The sequence below is a fragment of the Pelodiscus sinensis genome, chromosome 10 (assembly GCF_049634645.1).
Source record: "Pelodiscus sinensis isolate JC-2024 chromosome 10, ASM4963464v1, whole genome shotgun sequence".
In the NCBI taxonomy this organism is placed as follows: Eukaryota; Metazoa; Chordata; order Testudines; family Trionychidae; genus Pelodiscus; species Pelodiscus sinensis.
This window is the reverse complement of record NC_134720.1, coordinates 40,215,663-40,238,578: the sequence shown is the minus strand read 5'-3', so window position 1 is coordinate 40,238,578 and position 22,916 is coordinate 40,215,663. Positions and strand designations below refer to the sequence as shown.

The following is a 22,916-nucleotide window of genomic DNA, read 5'->3' as shown; positions in this document are numbered from 1 at the left end:
GCAGAACTAACTGTGGTATGTAGCCTATCATTTAAATCAACATCTGATCAAAATAACAGGAGGAGAACTAATGTGATGCACCGAAGCTGATTCTGGCAATTACAGGCTAATAAGTATAACTTCAGTACCAGGCAAATTGGTTAAAACATGAGTAAAGAACAGAATTATCAGACAGAGAGATTAACACAATTTGCTGGGGAAGAGTCAATCTGGCTTTTGTAAATTAGAATTCTATGGGGGAGGAGAATCAACAAACATGTGAATGGGGTGATCCAGTGGACAGACTTTCAGAAAACCTTTGACTAGATCCTTCACCAAAGACTCTTAGACAAAGTAGGCAGTCATAGGACAAAAGGGAAGGTTTTCTCATAGATCAGTAATTGGTTAAAAGACAGGAAACAAAGGTAGGAATAAATAGTCAGTTTACAGAATGGAGAGGGGTAAACAGTGTGTCTCTCCCCCCCCCCCCCCCCCCCCGGGATCTGTACTGCGGTCAGCAATGTTCCACATATTTATAAATTATCCAGAAAAAGTGGCAAATAGTGATGTGACAAAATCTGGAAACAATACAATACTCAAGATTGCATGCCGACAATACTCAAGATTATTATATCCAAAGCAGACTGGGAAAAGATACAAAGGGATCTCACAAAACCAAATCAAATTCAATGTTGACGAAGGCAAAGTAATGCACAGAGGTAAACATAATCCCAACCATACATATAAAGTGATAGATCTAAATTAGCTGTTCCCACTCAAGAGAGAGATCTTGGAGTCAATGTGGCTAGTTCTCAGAAAAAATTCACTCAGAGTGCAGCAACAGTAAAAAAAGCGAACAGAACATTAGGAACCATTAGGAAAGGAATAGATAATACAATAGACTATATCATAATGCCTCTATATAAATCTATCATACACCCACATCTTGAATAAAGATGCACACAAACCTGGTTGTTCCATTTAAAAAAAGATAGATTGGAATTGGAAAGGATACAGATACGGGGGAGGGGGAAAGATTAGGTATAGAACAACTTCTGCACGGGGAGAGAATAATAAGACTGTGACTTTTCATCTTAGAAAAGAGATGATGGGGGGGGGGGCATGACAAAGGTCTATAAAAGGGGTCAGCAACTTTTCCAAAGTGGTGTGCCAAGAATTAACCCTCCTGCCTAGGGCCCTGCCACTCTCCCGGGGGGAGAGAGGGGAAAGGGGATCTCTCCACCATGCACCCAGTGGACCACCTTAGTCAATGCAAACCTTCCCATGGATTACCAATTGATAATGGAAACTCACCGTTAATTACATTATTAGGCCTGAGCCATTATGCTAGTGCTGCAGTTGGGGAGAATATTTTAATTTAAATTATTAAACAGATTAAGCATTTTAACGTTCTCACGTTAATTTATCAAATTTCATTTTAAGTAAAGTAAAATATTATGTCCCATAGAAACGGTTTCAGTGTTTTCTTTATTTATGGCAGGGGTGGGAAAACCTTTTGGGGGCCACTGGCCCACAGAAAAATCAGTTGGGGACCAACTGAAAAAAATTCCTCCCCAAACCTCCAACCCTCACTGATGTGGCCTCCAACTGAGACACCTCACTCTTCTGGTGCTCCAGCCCCATGGGGTGAGGGGAAGGGACAGGGAGGACCGAGGTTCAAGGCTTCCCATAAACCAGATTTACTTTTCTGGGGTTGAAGTTAGTGGATTTTGTGGCCCCCCTTAGGCTCTGGGGTGGGACCAAACATGAGGGCTGTGTCTACACTGGCCCCTTCTTCGGAATAGCCATGCTAATTTAGAACTTTGGAATAGGGAAATGCGCGGGGGGATTTAAATATCCCCCGCGGGATTTAAATAAACATGGCCGCCGCTTTTTTTCCGGCTTGGGGAAAAGCCGGAAAAGAGTGTCCAGAATGGCGCGATCCTCCAGAATAAAGCCCTATTCCGGAGGATCTCTTATTCCTACTTTCAAGTAGGAATCCCCCAAGCATTTCCCTATTCCAAAGTTCTAAATTAGCATGGCTATTCCGAAGAAGGGGCCAGTGTAGACGTAGCCGAGGGGTTCAGTATGGGCTGCCAGTAAGTGGGTCAGAGATGTAGGATCTGGGTGGGAGGTGGGATGCAGGATGGGATGAGGAGGGCAGGGTCTGGAAGGGAGTTTGGCGGCCCGAGAGGGTGTGGGTCCGAGAAGGAGTTTGGGGGCAGGAGGGTGTTGGAGGAGTAATGCAGAAAAGGTGAGAGGGTGAGAATGCAGACAAATAGCTACAGTAGTTGGGGAGGGAGGCAAAGAAGTGGGGAGTAAAGGAAAGGAAAGTGCAGCTTCTGCAAAGTAAAATTGTATCCCCCCTCACATGAGACTGGAGATATACCTATCTCATAGAACTGGAAGGAACCTTGAGAGGTCATTGAGTCCAGTCCCCTGTCCTCACAGCAGGACCAAGTACCATCCCTGACAGATTTGCCCCAGATCCTTAAATGGCCCTCTCAAGGATTGAACTCATGACCCTGGGTTTATCAGGCCAATGCTCAAACCATCTGTCTTCTGCTTCAGCCTCACTCCTCTCAGCCCCATGATCCCCCCCAGCCTGATCCCCTGCATCACCACATGCCCCTCAGTGAAACCTCTGCCCCTCCCATCCTTCCCCCACAGCCTCCTTCACCCCCCTCCCCCAATTGCACTCACCAGCAGGACAGCACCATTGGGACTTGCAGCCCTGGGGAGCAATGCTGGGATAGGGAGAGGTGGGGACAGAGGCTCTTCCCTGCCTGGTCCAGGCCTTTGCCTGCAGGCTGAGGCTCCTGGGCTGGGTAGGCAGAGCCCGGGGCTGCCCAGGGCTGGCTCCAGCCCGGTGCAGCAGGGCGCTGGGGAAGGGGCTCCCTGACCTCGCAGACAGGCCACGGGCAGTAGGCGGTGCACCCTGGGCTCCAGCACGCCTTGTGTGACCGGCCATCCTGAGCAAGCCTAGCCCCACTCCCCTCTGAAGCGGAGCCTGTAGCATGTGGGGAGAGGGGAGAAAGAGCATTTAACTCCTTAGCTCCACCGGGCAGGGGCAGCCCCAGGGACGCATGCACGCCTCTCCCGTCGCCCACAGGGAAGCTGGAGCTGTTGCTCCAGCCTGCAGCTGCACGGCTGAGGGTGCCTGCAGCATGAGCTCCTCGCTGAGCTCCTACCTTGTGTGCCAGTGAAAATCAGTTTGCATGCTGCTTGTGGCATATATACTGGGGGTTGCTGACCCCTGGTCTATAAAATCATGATGGGTGTAGAGTAGAGAGAAAGCAGATAAAATACAGTTTACTCCTTCTCATAATACAAGAATTAGAAGTTACCAAATTAAATTAATAGGCAGCAAGTTCTTCATACAACATCCAGTTAACTTGTTGCCAGGGAACGTTGTGAAGGCTGGAACTATAACACGATTAAAAAAATAGTTAGATACATTCCTAGAGGATAGGTCCATCAATGGCTTTTAGCCAGGGTAGTCAGGGATGCAACACCATGCTCTGATTATCTCTATCTTCTGTTTGGCAGAAGCTGGAACTGGATGGCAGGATGGATTGATCAATGATTGCCTGTTCTATTCATTCCTTCTGAAGCACCTGGCATTGGCCACTGTCTGAAGACAGGGTACTGGGACAGCTGGACCACTGATGTGACCCAGTTTCCTATGTAACAACAGCCCAGGATCATGCATACTTCCTGGTCTACTTATGAGGGAGGGACCAAGGATCAACATTTGTTTCAGACACACCATACAGTTTTGGGTTATGGTATCACTGCACTGTAAGACCAGCACTGAAGAGCTCAGTTTCAGGATAAAAGTAACTTCCTAAACTCAGACTACAAGAAAAAGAACCATCTTTTAGCAAAAAGCAGCAGCATAAACCATGCTAAAATAAAGAGCATAATATGGCAACCCATCCATGCAATTCTGACTCTCAAGTTTATATAATTCTGCATATTCTTATGTGGCATCTAGAGATAGGTACACGTGTCTTTAATGCCTGTAGCAATCCTCTGTGTGCGTAACATTTCGCTGCATCTTTGACCCAGTGACATAGTGCATTGTTCTTGCAATGAAAATTTGTATCCAGTTTTCATACAAAAATTAAACAGAGGGATTTTCAGATATATGCTCTGTAAAATAATTGCTATGTGTTGGAAGCTCAGTGTATATGAACGTTAGAGTTAATAGCCTTGTTCCACAAAAAATACAGTACTTGCAACAAAAAGTGCATTGTACCATGCCACCTTGTGGACAAATGATAAATTTACAGGCATGGGGTTTTCAAAGACCAGATAGCTTGGACTTTTAGGTTAGCAAACAAATATTTAGCTTGTAAAAAAATCAGACATACTAATCTTGGGCTTTCTTATTATTAAATAACACTTGTAATATGCTTGACATCTTCAAAGGGCTGTACTAATGAGTTATAATATCACCAGAGTTATAAAAATGTATCTTAGGGTGAGCTATCTTTGGAAGAAGAAAACATGAAGGTCATGAAGTATAAACCTGCTGGACAACCAAATTCACATTTAATAGATGGGAAAGCTTCATTTTTCATTTGTTGGGTGAACCTATCTCCCTGAGTCCTAGGAATGTCCCTGTTTCAGTGTCCCTGTTTGTTTTACAAAAACAGTGTTTTCTTGTCCCAGTTTCTATAACCATTGCAGATTGGTTACCTGAAGGAGTTATCAACAGCTGAAGGAAATGAGCCACAAGAACCATCGGAACTCTATGTCATGCTGTTACATGTTGACATCCTGTTCTTCTATCATGGAAGAGACTTTCCATAAGCATCCTTCTTTCATGGACCCTAAATCCAGAACCTCCTGCCTGTGCACAGAGTGAAACCTTCCAGGCAAACTCTCCACGACTACACTGTGAAATGAAGGCTTGTATCTTCCTCAACACATCTAATCAATTAACATGTTCAGACGTAAAATATATGTTACCTTTGACATTATTATCTTCGGTAAAGAAGCCGGTCAAGTGAGGAGGCACTTGTTCACAATTATTGCTTTTACTGAGAGGGAGGATTTGTGTTTGATGGCTTAGTTTTTCAAAGTATTAAAAGGAAAGAAAGCAACTTACCCTAAATTTGTATTGTGTGCTTCTTCTGAGATTTTTCACAGTACAGGTTAGGTCTTCTCCAGTGTACTTTGGGTGAAACACACTATCCTAAAATATTAATTAAAAACAAACCAAGTTTTATTATATTATCATCAATGTGTACAGTTGCCATGGAGGTACTACAGTGCATTGTGTCAACATGGATTGCAAAAGTTTATCTTTTTTTCTGTACTCTACCATTGTCATGGTAATTATTTTCTGAAAGGGTGGAATGGCTAATTGGGCTGAATAATGTGGCATTTTGCTATAAACTAGTGCAAGAAAGCAATTTACTTAACAGTTTAATATATTTTATAGAAATGCAACTGACAGTCCATCCCAGAAAGCAAGCATTGTATATAGGTGTAGGCAGAAGGTGGCAGATTAATTCATCCTTAAAGCAATTCACTCCAAATTCTGTGACTTCTTCCTTGTGGATTTCTAAGTGGGATTCTGCACGACTCTGCATTACAGACTCATATCCTACTTTGCTAAGTCTACTAGCTCTGCATTGTGGTGTGAAGCAGAACTTAGTCATCTTAGTTATCATTTCAAACATGGGTGAATTGGGCATAAACAACCGGGTGAGTCCTACAGCTCAATCCTGCAAAATGTTGACTTTTCCACGAGCTGTAACGTGTCCCCCATCTCCACCTGACTACAACAGGAGCTAAGGGCACTCAGCATTTCTTCACAGGAGTGCTCAGGTCTTTGCAGGATCACACACTTCCTCAGTTACAAACTCTTTCTACAGAGTCATCAGTATAACAGAAAGCCATTTCTGATTTTCAAATGGAACAGAGACTACAGAATATACTTGGAGAAAGAATGGTTCAGAGAAAAAGAGGAGCTTTTCATTTTGTTCATGTACACCAGAAAATGTCTCCTAAATCCAGATACTAACTTAAAAAAAATACAAGGCATTTGACTAAACTCATCATTCTTGTGAAGAGTCTTCCAAGAGATCTTGTACAGTAACTATGGAAATTTCAGAACAGATCATGTTCTCAATATACAGGGATGTTCTCTTTAGTGAGATTACATCTGTACAAGTCAGAAGAGAATTTGGTCCATTCTGTCCACTTTATAATAACACTAAAACAGAACTTACATTATCTTCCTCCTGAATTTCCAGGGTGTAGGAAATCACTTCTTCTGGTGTACATCCTTCCGCCTTATTCCACTGCAATGTGATCCACGTGACACCTGCTCGAACCAATCTTGGAGCAGAAGGGGTCTGAGGAATATTGCCCGATGTGTAGCACACCACTTCCTGGCTATACCCACTATAGAGGAACAAACAGAAAGAAAACATCACAAAATGCAATTTGAAAAAAAATTGTCTGCATATGCTGGAATATATAGATATATAAATGTATATATAGTTGCATCCAAAAAAGTTATAGTGAAAAGACATTCAAATTGCAAACTCAAGCACTCCAAAGTCAGGAAATGCCAGAATTAAGGATGCCTGTGCTACTTTTTTTCAGACCTCTTGTCCACATGCATTATATCATCTCTCGCGACATATAAAAAGTTTTTCCTGCTGGGCCACAGAATGACATCATCACGCTCTCTGGCTGCAAAAGCGAAAGCAGCCAGAAAGAAGGGGGTTGGCGAACATGGGATGCAGGCTGCTAATAATCTTTAATGACAGGTTTACATGCCTTTACTTCCACAGGACGTCTCTCTCATTCAGTGCATGCAGGAAGGATGATGCTCTCTGAATGAGGTTTTCAATATTTGTTTTCTCCTCACCCGCCAGTGTGTAGAGCCAGCAGAGCTGACAGCCTCTCTGAGCCCCAGGCAAGGTGTGGAGGAGGGGTGGTGCTGTGCTCCTTGAAGGGGCAGGGCTTAGGGCACTACCTAGAGCATAGCAACCCCCCCCCTCCCCTCCCAGCCCTTAGCACTGTCCAGAGCGCACGACCGCCACCACTTTGGAGGCAGCAGTGGCCGGAATCCTGGGCCCAGGGCTACTGCCCTCTATGACACTTCCTCTCCTCCCCCCATTGGTGGGCCTGTTTAGTCCCTATGCCTTACTGCACTTCATCCAAATCCCATACCGACCAGAGCATTATTAATTTCCTCACAGAAATTTGTATGGATCTCATCACCATCAGAGGGCTTCAAAAACAGAAATTAATTGGGAAGGTATTACTGTCCCATTTTAAAAATGGGAACTGAAGCAAGAGTGACGACAGCTAAAAGTGTCCAAAGTATCCATTCATTTTGGTTTCAAAGCACAACTCCTATGCACTTTGGTTGGGGTTGTGAGTGCTTAGCACTTGTGCACATCCAACCCCAGGTGATTTTATCCTGGGTCCCAGAAAATCAGGAACACGCTATTATTAGTCACCTGCGAAATGATGGTTTATGAGACTTACTTAGCATCACACAGAAACTTTCTGGCAAAAGGCAGAGATAGAATCCAATTCTCCAGAATATTTAACTGCCTTCATCATGAGACTAGGGTTCTCTTCCCACATTCCTATGCTGAATTTGCTACACACCAACTTCTGCAAGAAATGAGGCAGGGATCCTGCAGACAAAACCTCATTCACTACCCAACCTGGATTCATCTCCAGGATGAAAAAGTCACGTGGAAAATGCAATGTGTGATCATGTAATTAAAGACTGCCTCATAATTCACATACATGAGCAGGGAGCTGACAGACTTGCCAGACCCTATGAGCAAGATGGAAGAGGGGGCAGCTTTGCACTCCTGGAAGAGACAGAGCCTCAGGCAGAAGGAGTGGGGTTGGAGGCAGCACTGCCTGGAATGTGTTGCATAGCGCTTCATCCGCTATTTAAAGAGCCCGCAGCAACTGACCCCTTTTTTTCTCCCCATTGATGGGCTTGTACATGGTCAACCTTCATTCTAAGATTTCCTAATTTTTGTATGCTTGATTTTTCAATCTCTCAAGGGTAGGACATGCTCAGTGAAGATGGAACGTTTGGAGAATTTTGCAGTTAGCCTCTAACAAACTTCTGTTGAGAAAAAGTAAATAGTTACTTTTGGACAGTAATCACACAGCCAAATTTCGGTGGCTTTTCTCAAGGACAGCAAATGGCAATTCTCTGACCGTAGCACCCTGCTAATTTTCAAGTCTTTACTCCAAAGTATCAGTCAGTTCCCTGTGAGGTGAGTGAAAGTTCTCAGAGGATGTATTCTAAGAGCATCATTTGTAGAGTAACGAAACGTTAGCCATTGACTAGCTAGCCTAAAGGGGAAAAAACTAGTAGTCTATTGCTGCAGCAGCTGTCATTTAGAGTTAAATCTTTACAATGCCTTTGCCATGGCAGAGATAACATTGATAAGAAAATGACTTACCTAGTGCCTATATCATTCTGAGCTGCTAATCTGAAGGTGTAGCCCATAGCTGGACAAAGCTTAGTCAATTTGCAATGCTTTTGGCTCCCAAAGTAACATTCTCTAAAACCACTGTTTCTTCTCCCCTAGAAAGAAAATGATCCATCATTGTTTTTTCTCTTAACATATCTAATGAAACAAATCCAGCCATTTTTATTGATTTTTTTATTATGTACTTTCTCAGTTACTAAAATGGCAATCATTGACATTAGGGTTAAACACAATTAGCACCAGCAATATGAAAGAGGTCTAAATAACTTAAGCCACGGCAGCTTCCTTTGAAATAAGTTTCCAGTGTGTGTCATATTCAATCTGTAATCAGATTGCCCATAGTGCTTAGACTTACTCTCACAACACAGTTCTTCCAGTTCTGTAACATCACATATAGTGAATCCACTTACTTCAGTATCTCTTCAATTATTCTTACTTATAAATCAAAATCAGCACGAATACAAACTCAATTAACATGAGATTTCCCAAGTCAGTGCCAGTGTTTCCTGTAAGCTGTGAGCTTGTTCAGCTGCTCAGGAGAGATTCAAATGCTGCCCAGCTGTGAGCAGAGTGGCCACAGCTAGGTTTTGTTTCTACTGGTGGTACACATTTACACATGCCTCAGTGCACATACACTGATTCTACACATGGATGGAAAAAGATTAGAAGGAACATCGGTCAGTGCCGCCTCTCAGCCTGACCAAAGGAATACACAGAGCCTGCAGCTACCAACCCTTGTCGATTTTACCTTCTGACCTAAAGTACAATTTTAATCCCCATTCTAAACTGCTCTTTTTTCCCCACAAGGGGGCTCTCGCTCCTCATGGTCTAAAGAAGCTACAGAGAACAGCAGAGGTCCTACCACACAAAGTACTTTACTGTCATCCTAAAGGGGCAACTAAGGCTTCACACATCACAGAGAGTATTTGGGGTGATGCAAAGCTGATATAGCCTGCTCTGTGGAAGCCACCTGTCTCCCTTTAGAATAAATGGCACGTCAACAGTAGGAAGAGGTTATATTAGGGATAGGAGAGGAGATGCAGTGCAGACAGCACGATGCTCTACTAAGATACTTGGCTACTATAGTGTCTGCTGGTGGCATCATTTGAAGCTGCTCTAAGAAATGCTGGGTGTCATTTCAGAGCCTAACTAAGCCAGGTTGGGGGGAATGGCAAAGGAGCATAAGAGATACATTTCCCCCTGGGTCTTTCCTAGCTGCATCAAGGGTAAATGCAGTGCAACTAAGGACTGAGCCAAGGGTTTCCAGAAGCCCTTTCCCCCTCCTTTTCTTAAAATTAATAATCCCCACTCCAACCTCATTCTTAAATGTTTCATTCCATGAAGGAACTGGGCTCAGCTTTGCACAAATATAATTCCTCAATATCCTGGACTTTCCTATTGTAAGCAACTTTGTTTGTACATCTGGTAACAATCTCCTTGGAAATCATTTAAGTCCTGAATTTAAAGTGGACCTGGAAGAGACACTGCTTAACCTTAAATAATGTGATTCGTCTGTAATGATGTAGCTTTGAGAAGGCTTTTAGATCTTCAATCTACAAAACATTATTATCAATGAATTTTACATTAGTTTTCTGAAGCAACAGGCCTCTCTCCCAGGGAAAGAACAGTCAAACTGTTGCCCTAAAACTGACCCACGAGGAAACATATTCCTAGTCTCTGCAATTTCTTCTAATGTGAAAGTCCCATTATACATCTAGTCTCTGAAGGGTAGCCATGTTAGTCTGTCTCTGCAAAAACAAGGAGGAGTTCTGTGGCACCTTAGACTCTAAGGGTACGTCTACACTACAAAGTTAATTCGAACTAACTTAGTTCGAATTAGTTAATTCGAACTAAGCTAATTCGAACTAACGCGTCTAGAACTAAAAACTAGTTCGAATTAGCATTTTGCTAATTCGAACTAGCAAGTCCACATTGAGTGGACCCTGAACAGGGCTTAAGGATGGCCGGAAGCAGTGCCGGCAGGGCATCAGAGGAGGACTTAGAGCGTGGAGATGCTGTCTCAGGCCGAGGGCTGCGCTTAAAGGGTCCCGACCCCCACCCCGGACAGACAGTTCTAAGGGGTGCCCCGCTTGCAAAGCAGTCCTGGCTTGGATTGCCCGGAGTACCCACACTGGGCACATCACACCACTCGGCCATCAGCCCGGCTGCACTTGCCGCAGGCTGCCATCTGGGGAGAGGGGGCAATCGGGGGGCTGCAGGAGAGCTTCCACCCCCAGAAGCCCGCAGAGCCAGCCCAGTCCTCCCTATCGGGGGCTCGTATCCCATTCCTCCCTCACCTCCTTCCACTTAGCCTTCCCTAGCCCCCCCTTCTTATTGATGTACAAAATAAAGATAACGTTTCTTCCAACATTGACTCTGTCTTCATTGAACAAAACTGAGGGAGACTGGGAAAAGGAGGTGGGAGAGGGGAAGAGAAAGGCTGGGAGAGGGGAGGGCAACTAACATGATCAGGGGTTGGGAACAGGTCCCAGATGAAGAGAGGCTACAGAGACTGGGACTGTTCAGCTTAGAAAAGAGGAGACGGAACGGGGACAGGATAGAGGTCTCTAAAAGCAGGGGTTGGGTGGAGAGGGTGCATTCAGAAAAGTTCTTCATGAGTTCCCATAAAGAAGGACTAGAGGACACCAAAGGAAAGGAATGGGTAGCAGGCTTCAAACTAGTGGGATGGGGGAAATGTGTGTAGTCTATAGCATTAACCTATAAGCTTTTCCTTATTGGTTAATCGACTACACTATTACATCCCTAATGCGTACAAAAGCTTGGAACAATCTTGCAGACCTGTGATGCACAGAACTTTGCAATCACATGAAGGGTGATCAACACATTGACAAAAAGCCGTCTTACTTCTTTTCATACAGCACCATTCATCATTTGCTCCAGAACATATACTATTTAGAGATTTCCCAGCTGCCCTTGCTGTAATTCTGCTACCCAGCATAACTAAATCAAGGACGCAACATTTTAGGATTTGTGACTTATCTAAACTGACACTTATTTAAAAGATATGTATAATCCAGAAATAGTTTGTAACACATTAAATCCTTTGACAAGCATACTTATTGGATAGAAAACATCTTGGAGAAAGACTGGTGGGTAGGTAACACTTTGTAGTTCTGGGGCAGCAAGTCTCCAGATTATACAAAATCTATTCACTTATACTCACTGCATTAACGAACTGCAAGTTAAAAAGTGCAGAGTTATTAAGGGAAGGTCTTTCTTCTTTTTAAGAAACACTCTTCTGCAGACTCAGATGCTTTTAATGATTATTATTTGTACAGCCCTTTAAAATATTTCCTGATTCCACTACATTTGACGTAGCAACAGTGGTTTTTGTTCCTCTTCTTTTTTGTTTAAAACTCATGCACAGATGATTTGATCATTTTTCTTTGACTACTGGTTCATAATGACTATTTATCAGGTAGAAAAAAGCAGACCTGAATGAAAATTCTGCTTTTGCTCCCTTCACCAAACAAACCCTGTGGGGACTGGAGTGAACAAATGGTGAGTGGACTCATTAAGACATATAGTAAGGAGAGTCCTGGCTGAAAAAGAAGCAGTCATGGGAGGTTCTGACAAAGCAGCATAAAATGCTAATTTCTAAATTAAAAGCCAAGAGACATTTCCAAAGAATTCCAGCATATTCTATCATGGAAATATAATAGTCATAAAGTTTGATCAAATCTTTGCAGTTGTGCAATCTGTTTCCCAACCTCTCCTTCTTCCCCAGTCCAAAAAACCCTCAGCATACAGAACATGACAATGTTCAACTTTATAACGACATAAAACCGTTAATGTATGAATATGCTGGCAGAGTTGGTTTTGCTCATTATGCTGACCTAGTCTGAGTTTATTGGTATTTCCAATTACTCAGAATGGCTGGCATTTCAGATTCTATTGGCACTGATTGGAGAGGTTGGATGATATTTCTAATGATCCTGGCATTAACAGCCTGGAAATGGTCCTTTTTTGAGATTTATGAAAGTTTCAATGCTGGCATAATTTTGGAGGAGAACAATGGACAAGCTGGTACTGGCTACTGACCAAGAGTCTTACAATCCTCTCAGAATTTTTCTCTTGCCTCCAAACATTCAGCATTCATGTTTTAATCTTACAAAGCTCTACAAGTTGTATTCAGCACATTTCATCATTTCCTCAAACACTGAACTTTCAAAGGTAGAAAGATGGACTGCAGCCTGTGACCTGTTCACGACCTCTGCTTTCTCCAGTCCTAAACTCCGGGATGCTCAGTTCTACTCCTAATCTTTCCAGTGGTACACATCTGCTGTAGTGCGAGTCAGATCCTGCTCCAAGAAACTGAAACAACACCGCTCCACCGGTCTGGGAGAGGTTGGAAATTAATTAGAGAGTAACTGCAACAGTTGAGTGGTTTCCAAGAGGAAATTACAGTTTTTGTCAGCTACTGCACCTATATTGGAAAGGAATTTAAAAAAACCCCACCAAACCCAGGAATGCCTTTCCCCCCCTCATTAAGAATGAGGTCATCCCAGAGTGCAGAGACACAGTGGTTATGAGATCTTTTAGGGTCCTATTCTGAGCAGCTCTCATGTTTGAAGGAATCCATGCAGCAGAAACACCATAAAGATAAGCTAACCACTGGATACTTCATTCTTTCAGTGGAGAGAGACACTTAGATCACAAAGACAATCTATTCTGCAACATACTATGCTTAACTCCCTATTTCTTTGGCACTTAACCAGGAAAAAAAAAGCCACAGATCTAAGGATCAGCTTGTCTCAGAATCTTAGAGCCTATATGGTGTACTTGTTAAATTAATATGTTTGGGAACATTGTTAGGGTGTAATCTTATTAATGTTACCTTGGTAGTTCTCTTCTCACCTATCATTGTTTACATACAGTTGTTATAACTTGCAAGCTATTGAGCCAGGACTGTACATGAGAACGGTCATACTGGGTCAGACCAAAGATCCATCTAGCCCAGTATCCTGTCTTCCAACAGTGGTCAATGCCAGATGCGCCAGAGGGAGTGAGCAGAACAAGGAATTTTCAAGTAATCCCTCTCCCATCACTCATTCCGAGCCTCTGACAGCAGCTAGGGACACCACTCCTACCAATCTTAGCTAATATGCATTGATGGACCTAACCCCCATGAATGTAACTAGCTCCTTCTTGTATCCTGTTAAAGTCCTGATCTTCACAACCTCCTCTGGCAAGGAGTTCCGCAGGCCCACCATGTGCTGTGTGAAGAAAAACTTCCTTTTGTTTGTTTAAAACCCGCTACCTAGGTTTCTGTTCCAGGGGGTACTTCCTATATATTTATAGAAATGCCACCGTGATGGGACTCTGATACCACATAGAGCCTCTGGGTACTACTGGAATATAAATAGTAAATAGAAACAACAAAAAGATACACGACCTTCTCTTTGGGCAAGTCCAACACCAATAACAGAGTCACAGACCAAACCTGCCATCCTCTTGGAAGATAGCTATCAACTATGAGCCTGGCCAGGAGAGTGGCACTTAATGACAGCCCATCGCAATTCTGACCCATGAACCTGCTTGTCAGTTGGCATAAATTGGTGCATCTCCACTAACTTCAGTAGAACTAAACCAGTTTACGCCAGATGAGGATATAAGCCCAACATCTTGTGTATAAATAACATATATAAAAAACTGAACTATTACCTCTCAAACACCTAGACTGAGAAACACTGTGATTCAGTCTGTGTAACTACTCAAGTTAAAATACAATACATTTCCATACAGAACTGAAGCATCCTTCTGCTTCACAGTCCATAAAGAAATAGCACATAGGGGCTTGTCTTTGACTCCAAAGTCTTCTAACCCCAAAAAAGAGATGAGAGGGTATTGTGAAACCACAAGGCTGCAGCCTTGTTCACCCCAATCCCTAAGAACTCTCTGGATATGTTCTTGTAGAGAAATAGTGATTTACTGCTACTTGTTATCACAGATTCATCAAATACAATTTCATGTCTGACTAGACACTGCAGTGAGGCCCTGATTCTATCAGTGAAGCCAATGGGAGGTCTGACAATGGAGTAGGATGAGGCTCTGAATAATTTCCTTCCTATCTCCATGGCTGTGTCTACATTGACACCCCTTTCCGGAAAAGGGATGCTAATGAGACCAGTCGGAATTGCAAATCGTGTCTAGACTGGCGCTTTTCTCTGGCAAAACCCCGAGCCGGAAAAAAGCGGCAGCCATGTAAATGCAAATGCCGCGGGGGATATTTAAATCCCCCATGGCATTTGCAATTCCGACTGGTCTCATTAGCATCCCTTTTCCGGAAAGGGGTGCCAATGTAGAGACAGCCCATCAGAATAACTCTTATTTTGATCTGAGGAAGTGGGTCTGGCCCACGAAAGCTCATCATCTAATAAACCATATTGTTAGTCTTTAAAATGCTACATAGTCCTGTATTTTGTTTCAGCTACACCAGACTAACACGGCTACATTTCTATCACTACTCTTATTAGTGTAGGCATAGAGCTGCTGACTAACCTTTGTCTGCCTTGCATTATTACCTCAAAAGGAGCTCTGTGAACCTCCAAAGCTTGTATTTTACCAACGGAAAGATATACTGTTGTTTGCCTCCCCTACCATGCATACTATATTATTAATCTCAGCCCAGTCATGATTTACCATAGGTTTAGTCAGTGTCTGTTCAAAGAGAGGATAAGGGAACATCTGAGCCACAAGGAGGAGTTTTCATTAATGCCTAATTCACTGCTATTGCTGACCCCAATTGGGTTCAGAGCCCAAATTGAGTTCAGAAGTTCTTTGGAATTGTGTTTGAATTCCAAAACTGTTGGAGAAAGAGCCCAGTTCTTATTTTCTAGAAAGGGAGTTTTTCTACTACACAGGCGTGGGTGTATAGCTGTAAGCATTAAGTTGGAGCAGTACTTAGTAAGATGCACACATTTTATTGTTTCTTCGGTTGTTATAAACCATTCCCTACTAAACCTTCAATTATTTTAGGAAAATCATTTTTTACTAGTCAGACTCTGATATCTTTACAGGTCTAGGAGCTCAGTATGAAAAAAATAAATGTGCCACTCTAATTCTTGTCATTCTCTACAATTTTCAAATCTATATAATATATTTTAGAGTGCGTCTGTCTGTCTGTGCATCTGTTTGTCCGTTTGTTCAAGAACTCCTCCTAAACCGTAAGAACTAGGATGACCAAATTTAGTATGCAGCTTTCTCTTACTCTAACTTAAATGATCGTCAGAGTTTGGTTGTGCCCTGAAAATAGGAAGAGCCAGGAATAGGACTATGGAGAGGGAAGGGGCAGAAAGCAGAGGGACACGAAAGGGAGGAGCACAGAGAGGGGAGGGATGTGATACTGAAAGTGGCCACTGGAGGCAGCTGCAGCACCAAGACAGTGGCCTGCAGGTCTGGGGCTCCACTAACTTGCCTGCCAGCACAGCACACTGGTAAGGAGCTCCCCTTCTCCAAACCTGGAGCCTACCTGCCCTGTGGTGAGCATGCAGGCCATGGGAGTGGGGCTCTGGAGGCAGGACAGACCTCAGAGACTGACCCTTGGGAAGAGCCTGCAGGGAGGGAGAGGGGGTGCTGGAGGCAGGACAGCCATCAGAGCCTGCTCCCCGGGAAGAGCCTGCAGGCTGTGTGTGCGTGTGCGGGGGGGGGGGGGGGGGGAGTGGGTGTTTGAGGAGGGGGTTGGGTTCACTGCAGGAGGGAGCAGCTCCTTGAGCACCCCCCCCCCCAACAACAACCAGTAGGGTTGACAGATGGTTTCTGAAAAAATACTGAAAAAAAAGATGCCAAGAGTTGTTAAGAAATTTTTTTTTAAAAAAAACCAGCATGGCCCCTTTAAGAAATGCTTTTGAGGCTTTTGGGGCCTAATAGGCTGCCGTCCGTCATCTTGCCTCCCTGCGCCGGGCTGGACAGCTCCCCTACGGAACCCAGTAAGCACCTAGGATTTTCGCCTCCTGGCAGAGAAAAAAAAATCAGAAAATTCCAGACATGTTAGGTGTCTGGTATTTTCTGAATTTTTTTTTTACCGGACAGGAGGCAAAAATACCTGACCATCCGGTTCAATACCGGACACCTGGCAACCCTAACAGCCAGGAGGCTGTGTGTGTGTGGGGGGGAGACTGCTGGAGGGAGACAGCAGCCCCTGGAGCCTTGCCCCCGAGACAGCCTTCAGGCTGTGGAGGGTTAAGGGGGTGACTGGCAGGAGCTGCATACGCCAGAGCAATGGTCCCCAATGCAGTGCCCGCAGGCGCCATGTCGTCCGCCGGGGCATTTATGTGTGCCCGTTGAATGATCTGGGCCGGCCCCAACCCCAGGCGCATAGCACATGTGCGGTGCCAGCCCCGGGTGTGCGGCGCATGGGCGGCCCCTGTCCTGGGCGCATGCGCGATGCCGGCCCCGGGCACACAGCGCATGGGTGGCTCCTGCTCCGGGCACGCGGTGCAGCACAGCACATGTGTGGACCCGCCCCTGGACGTGTGGCATGTGAACGTCCCTGCCCCCGGACGCCCGGCAGCCCCAAAAGGTTGGGGACCACTGCGCCAGAGCCTGCTTCCCCCTCTCCTCACCCCCGACAGCCTGTAGGTTGTGGAGGAGGGCAACTGGGTGAGGTGCACTGGCAGAGGAGTGCTCTCCCGACCTCCTAGGAGGAGTTGCTGCTGGAGCAGCACTACTCTCATCACCACAGGTGGTCCTGGTAACCCTCCCTGCCACCTCCCAGCCACCTGCCCTGCGCCCCCTGCCTTGAATGCTTCATTTCCCACAACCTTGACTTCAGCACCTTCTCTCCCTACTCTGATCCTCCACATACCTTCCAACCCTCTGCACTAAGCCACCTATTCCCTACCCCTCCTCACTTCTGAACTCTCACACCAGCCTTCATGTTTGAAGAATACAATCATTGAAATAACACACATATATTTTTCATTTATTTTTCCAAACAGGAAAAAAAATCCTTATGTTAATCCCAATGCTAGGTATATCTGTTACATTTACTACATGGACAAGAAAACCAGCAAACATTAAAGCCAGCCTAGTGCAAATAGGAAAAAAATAAAACATTCTAGTATAGATTGCTGTGGGGATTGTACTGATGTTCTTAGTGTTCAGCTGCTTGCCATAAGGGTAGCAGACCCTGCAGCTGAGGAAATCCTTCAAATCTCTCATTTGGAGAAAGAAGAAGAAAGTAGGATAAAATTGGCATAGAAAAATATCAAAGAAAGTATTAACACTTATACTATGTGAATAGGATGGGGCATCCCTTGACTTCACTATCTGAGAGCACAATCATGGAGTCTCACTATCTTTCCAGAAAAAACAAATGCCCATTAATTTGTGCTGTGATCTAAAACAAAGGGTTAGTGAGGATTTTGGAAACCCCCACAAGAAAATGCAGGAAACCATATAACAAAAAATACCCCTTTAAGTCAATTCAAGTCTCTTCATTTAATAAAACCTGTGTCCCTTGAGTAGAAACAATTTTATAAGGGAATATTATCACTATACCTCTTACTCAGGCTCTCAGATACCACCATCATGTGCTTGGTACAGATAAAAACTCTCCAAGTTTGGGACTCTCGTAAGTCCCAAATTCCCCAATTATATGAAGCATTAGGCTTCACAACTGGGCCCTTCTGGGTAGTACCTGCCACATTTATTCTCTGTCCCACTGAGGAAATAAAAAGATAACACACAGCAGATGTCTTCAAAAAAGAGCTGATTACAAGAAAATCTGACAATGTTCTTTGGATAGCTACTTGAGTCACTGCGGGAAAGCCTTGGGGACATAGTATGAACATCTCACACAAGGGCACTTCTGTAGTCCTGCAGAGTGCACTGACAGCACACCAGGCTCTGACCAGCTGAAATCTACAAGCCTGGAAATTTCAGTGACTGTGACCCTCAATGGATTTAAAGTGTCACCTCTTGCTGCATTGTAGTATACTGCCTGGGCCCTTGACTGGCCAGTGTCATATCCCTTCTGCCATGCTTTTGCAGAAATCACCATTTTCATATTTCAAAATAAACTATCTGAATTCCTGAAAGCATTTTAAATGCTCAAAATCTAACTGAAGACAGCCTGTAAAACAATAAGGTATTTCTTTGTACAGATTTGACACTTACTCTGGGCCTGAATAAAGACATTAATGGCTGGCACATCACAAAACCAATTTCTCCTACCTCTATCATGCACATTTTCACCTATAAATAGGACACATCCAGTTCACTTAATTAACCTATTAACATGGGTCCTACAATTGAGAGGCACTTATTCTACTTCAGGGGGTAGCAGAGTTAGTCTGTTACAGAAAAAACAAAAAAAAAGGTCTAGTAGAACTTTATAGACTAACTCGGCACTCTCCTAGCGTGGCGCCTGGCAAGTGCCCCCTCCTGCCCCCCTTCACTACGAATCTGCTGCGCTCCTCACTCCCCCGCCAGATGCAGCAGGGGAAAATTGTCCCCACCGGGCCTCCATCTGAGGGAAACAGGAAATACCGGACATTTCACATGCCTGGTATTTCTTGTTTTTTTTTAATTGGACGGAGCCTGCAAATTGGACCCTTTTTTTTTAATTGGACGAAAACTGTCCAGGTGAATACCTGACACCTGGCAACCCCATGGAAGACAGGAAGCTAGAGGGAATCAGTAAGTATCTGAAGATTGGGTAGTTAAAACGAAGCAGATAAGAATCAAAGTCAATTGATAGTATCCTTCCTGACATATTCCTTCATGACATAGTATCCTTCCTGATATATTCTACTGATACCTATATCCAGGGCTCGACAATCTATATAATCTACTCGCTCATGGCAAGTAGATTACATCCCGGAAGAGCCAGGTTCGGGTGATCTGCGCATGTGCAGAACGATCTGTGCATGCGCAGAACGCCAGACAGCGCAGCTGGCGAGCGGGGCTCTCTGTGGCTCGGCGAGCCCTGCCTATATCTGTAGCTATATATCTTGGTTTCTTTTATTTCCACTCCTACTCATCTGATGAAGTGGGTTTTGTCCACAAAAGTTCATGATTCTATACATTTTGTTTAGTTTCCAAGGTGCCACAGAACTTCCCTTTGCACAGAGTTTAACATTAGATACAGAAATATGTCACAGAGTCAGAGTGAGAGCACCTGTTGCTGGTTGCTGCTATGAAGTGTTAATAGGCTGCTAAAAACCCTTACTAGTGTGAACAGATTGCAAGGTTTTGTTCAAAGGGGGTTCTAAGGCACTCCCATTCTATTTCCAGGAAGATGTGCCAGTTTGCATGACTTTTGGCTCTGTGCCTTCCCTTGATCCATTTTATTGCTCTCTGGTTCTCACTTTTGCTCAATGCCAATTTTGATTCTGTAGCATGAAGCTTTTCTCTTGCAGGAGTAGGCCTGATAATGTGTGTTGCTGTTCCCATAGTACAAGGGTTTTTCACAGGAAACTCCCTGCCATCCCTCACTATGAAGGGGTATAATTTTTTGAAAGCAGACTATTGTTCTCAGGGTGGCTTTCTAATTGCATTTATTTGATAGATTACTCATTCTCCATTCATGCAAAGCTCCTTCTACTTTATGGACACAATTTAATTTCCTTCTCACCACTATTTTTCTTGTGTTTATATTTTACTCTGTGCCCTCTAGCAAATGAATATTGCTCTATCTGAGACTTGGCTAAGCATTTGCAGTTGCCTGGCATGTGTTCATCTCTTCCCCTGTGCATTTATATTTTGATTTCACTGAGATACAGCTCAACAGTGTAACAGAAAGTTTGTGCTTTCCCTTTCATGCATTTGACATAACTATGTGAGAGGGTATAATATTCAGTGTGCACACTACTACATATTTAGATGTTATATCTTATGTAATGACATATCTACAAGAGTATAGAGAGACATTAGAACTGGGGAAATGTCAAATGAAGGAGTCAAGGCTTTGCTTTCCAAAATACATTTCTTTCAGGTGGAAAAATGAGATTCTGGAGAGACAATTGTATTCTCACACTTTACCTCCTGGACTTTAAGAATCCTTTTGGACCACATTCTGTTTTCAGTTCACATTCACACATCAACTCAGCAGTCCATTTCTGTCTGCTAATACAGTTTTTCCATCAAAATACTTCAATCCATGCATTAGCTATATAACAACTAGAGGACTGCGATAACCATCTGGTTTGCTTCCCACTTCCAGCAGCTCTAGATTTTAATTCACTCAGAGTCATATCAAAACATTATGAGGCCTACAATTGTGCCCATTATTCTCTCTTCTTCACTGACCAAGGATCCACTCATGGATCCAACTTTATATTTCTTCCCTAGTAATAACATCAATCTGGTAGCTGGACCAAAGGTCTGGGAGTCAGGACCGGAGCCATCCTTACCCATATACAGAATAGGCAACTGTGTAGGGCACCAGAAAATTTGGGGCACCACTGGGTCTAAGGTCCACCCACCTACCTCTTCCTATTGGGGATGTAAAAAATGTTAAAAATAGTAACCGTGTAACTGATTAAAATTCCATCAGGCTCCCAGCACCACCAGCCTACCACCTCTCAGTGCTGCTGGCCCCATGGGAATTTAGCTGTTAATAGGGACCGATAAGCTGAAACTTGTTGGTTAACCAGTTAAACTCTTGCTTCCTTATTTCCTATCCCTGTTCTGTGACTGTTTGCTCTAGACTGGTGAGTGTAGTTAACTTAAAATGAAACAGTCTGCCAGAGCTATTAGTGGAAAATCAAAACTGTGAAAGCTGTTCAAGTGGTAATGAAGCCATTTAACAGGCATTTCCACTCCCAGGTATATGCAGGGCTGGCCCGAGCCCTTTTGGCGCCCTGGGCCCAGGCGTGCCACGGCCGCTGGCGCACAGCCCGGGCCCCTCCGAGGCACACGGCGCATGCGCTGCCCAGCCTGGCCCGGCCAGCGCTGCTAGCACATGCGCTGGGCCATGTATGGCCCCGCAGCCGTAGGGGCAAGGGCGCTGCTGTCTGGCACCACGGGGCTAGTGCTGCGGGAGCCGGGCGCACAGCTCCTGATGGCAGCTGCAAGGGACGCCGCGCACCCCTTATAGCTACCATCAGGCGACCCCCGTGGGTTGGCGCCCTGGGCAGCTGCCCGGCTCGCCCATGCCTCCGTCTGGCCCTGGGTATAGGCTCCAAGTTTCTGAATTGAGTGTGTAAGTCAACAGGACCTTAGTTTAAAATATGTTTTAAAAATATTTGATTAGTTGGTTGCTGAGGATTATAACATCACATTTCTAAATAATTGTCCTCCTCCCCAGCTGCCATTGGGCATTTAATAGTACTGCGTAGGGTACCATCAATCCTAAGGATGGCCCAGACCAGGACTATGCTGAAACACTGTGCTACTTGGAGCAAATTACATGAGACACTCTGTACCTTAACTGAACTTCTGCAGAAGAGAAGTGATATTACACATCTTTTGACAATTTAAATTGTCAATGTAAATGCAAAAGTATTACCATTATCATTATAGGCTAAAACCCTTTCAATGTTATTATTTAGGAGCTGTGCAACAGTGAGAACATTTCAATTGGCTTCCATGAATTCTGGATTAGGCTCTAAGAGAGATGATACAAATTTACACCCTAACAAGGTATTCATACTCTATTAATGGTATGTTATTAGTTTCCATTCTTTTTCATTCACCTTTTGCATTTTAGAAGTGTCCCGTATTTTGACACCTCATCCTTTCCTGGTCACTCCCACTGAAGTTAAGAAGAGTTTTACATGAGAAAGGATGGCAGCAGCTTGTTTTCTGCTTTATTCTAATTCTCCACTTTGCTTTCCAGGTTATGGTGCATGAATTTGTGTCTATGGTGAAGTAATATATGAGAATAATAAATGGACGGATTCCCCACCAACCACTTCAGTCTTCTCCGGCTTGCTTTTTATTTATTTATTTAATGGTTCCTAGCCTTTTCTTTCATTGTGCATTGTAGGCAGCAAGCCATTCTTCAGCTATTGTTTAATTTCTTTAGTTCAGTGGGTTTCTCTTCATGCAGGGCACACTTGCTGTGATACTGCATAGAATGAATGTTTGCACAGTGTGTGCTTCCAGATGTCAGACGTAGCATAATGATCTGGGAATATGTCAGTAGCGCAGCAGTTGAAGACTACTCACAAAATAATATTCTTATATAAGGCAGGTAGATGTGGTTTCACATAGCATAAACAACCATCCCCTTCCAGACCCCCCCATTCTTGCTTTTGGCACCTTATTTCATGCTGACCCTAAACCCAGAAACCCCTCTGTAATCCCACTATGATTTTGTCCTCGTGCCCATAAAGTCTCATTTCAATACATACATCTTCCAATGAAGATTCCATTCCCTAAACCTCCCTTCTGAAAAACGGTGCCAAAATAATACTGGCATAACGGAAGAAAACAAGAAGTATGCTCAACAATTCTGCTCCAGCGCCTCCCCCC

The 22,916-nt window shown here is 44.0% G+C and overlaps 1 protein-coding gene across 6 annotated transcripts in view; it reads right to left on the bottom strand.

Moving 5' to 3' along the window:
- The window catches only part of FNDC3B (fibronectin type III domain containing 3B), a 392,297-nt gene that overhangs the window by 88,407 nt on the left and 280,974 nt on the right, over positions 1-22,916 (bottom strand). For all 6 annotated transcript variants that reach the window (XM_075937961.1, XM_075937956.1, XM_075937959.1 and 3 more), the window contains exons 12-14: positions 8,445-8,569; positions 6,225-6,399; positions 5,096-5,182 (exon numbers count right to left, since the gene is read on the bottom strand). In XM_075937961.1, the coding sequence (XP_075794076.1) occupies positions 5,096-5,182; positions 6,225-6,399; positions 8,445-8,569 (387 nt within the window). The remainder of the gene's footprint in view (positions 1-5,095; positions 5,183-6,224; positions 6,400-8,444; positions 8,570-22,916) is intronic.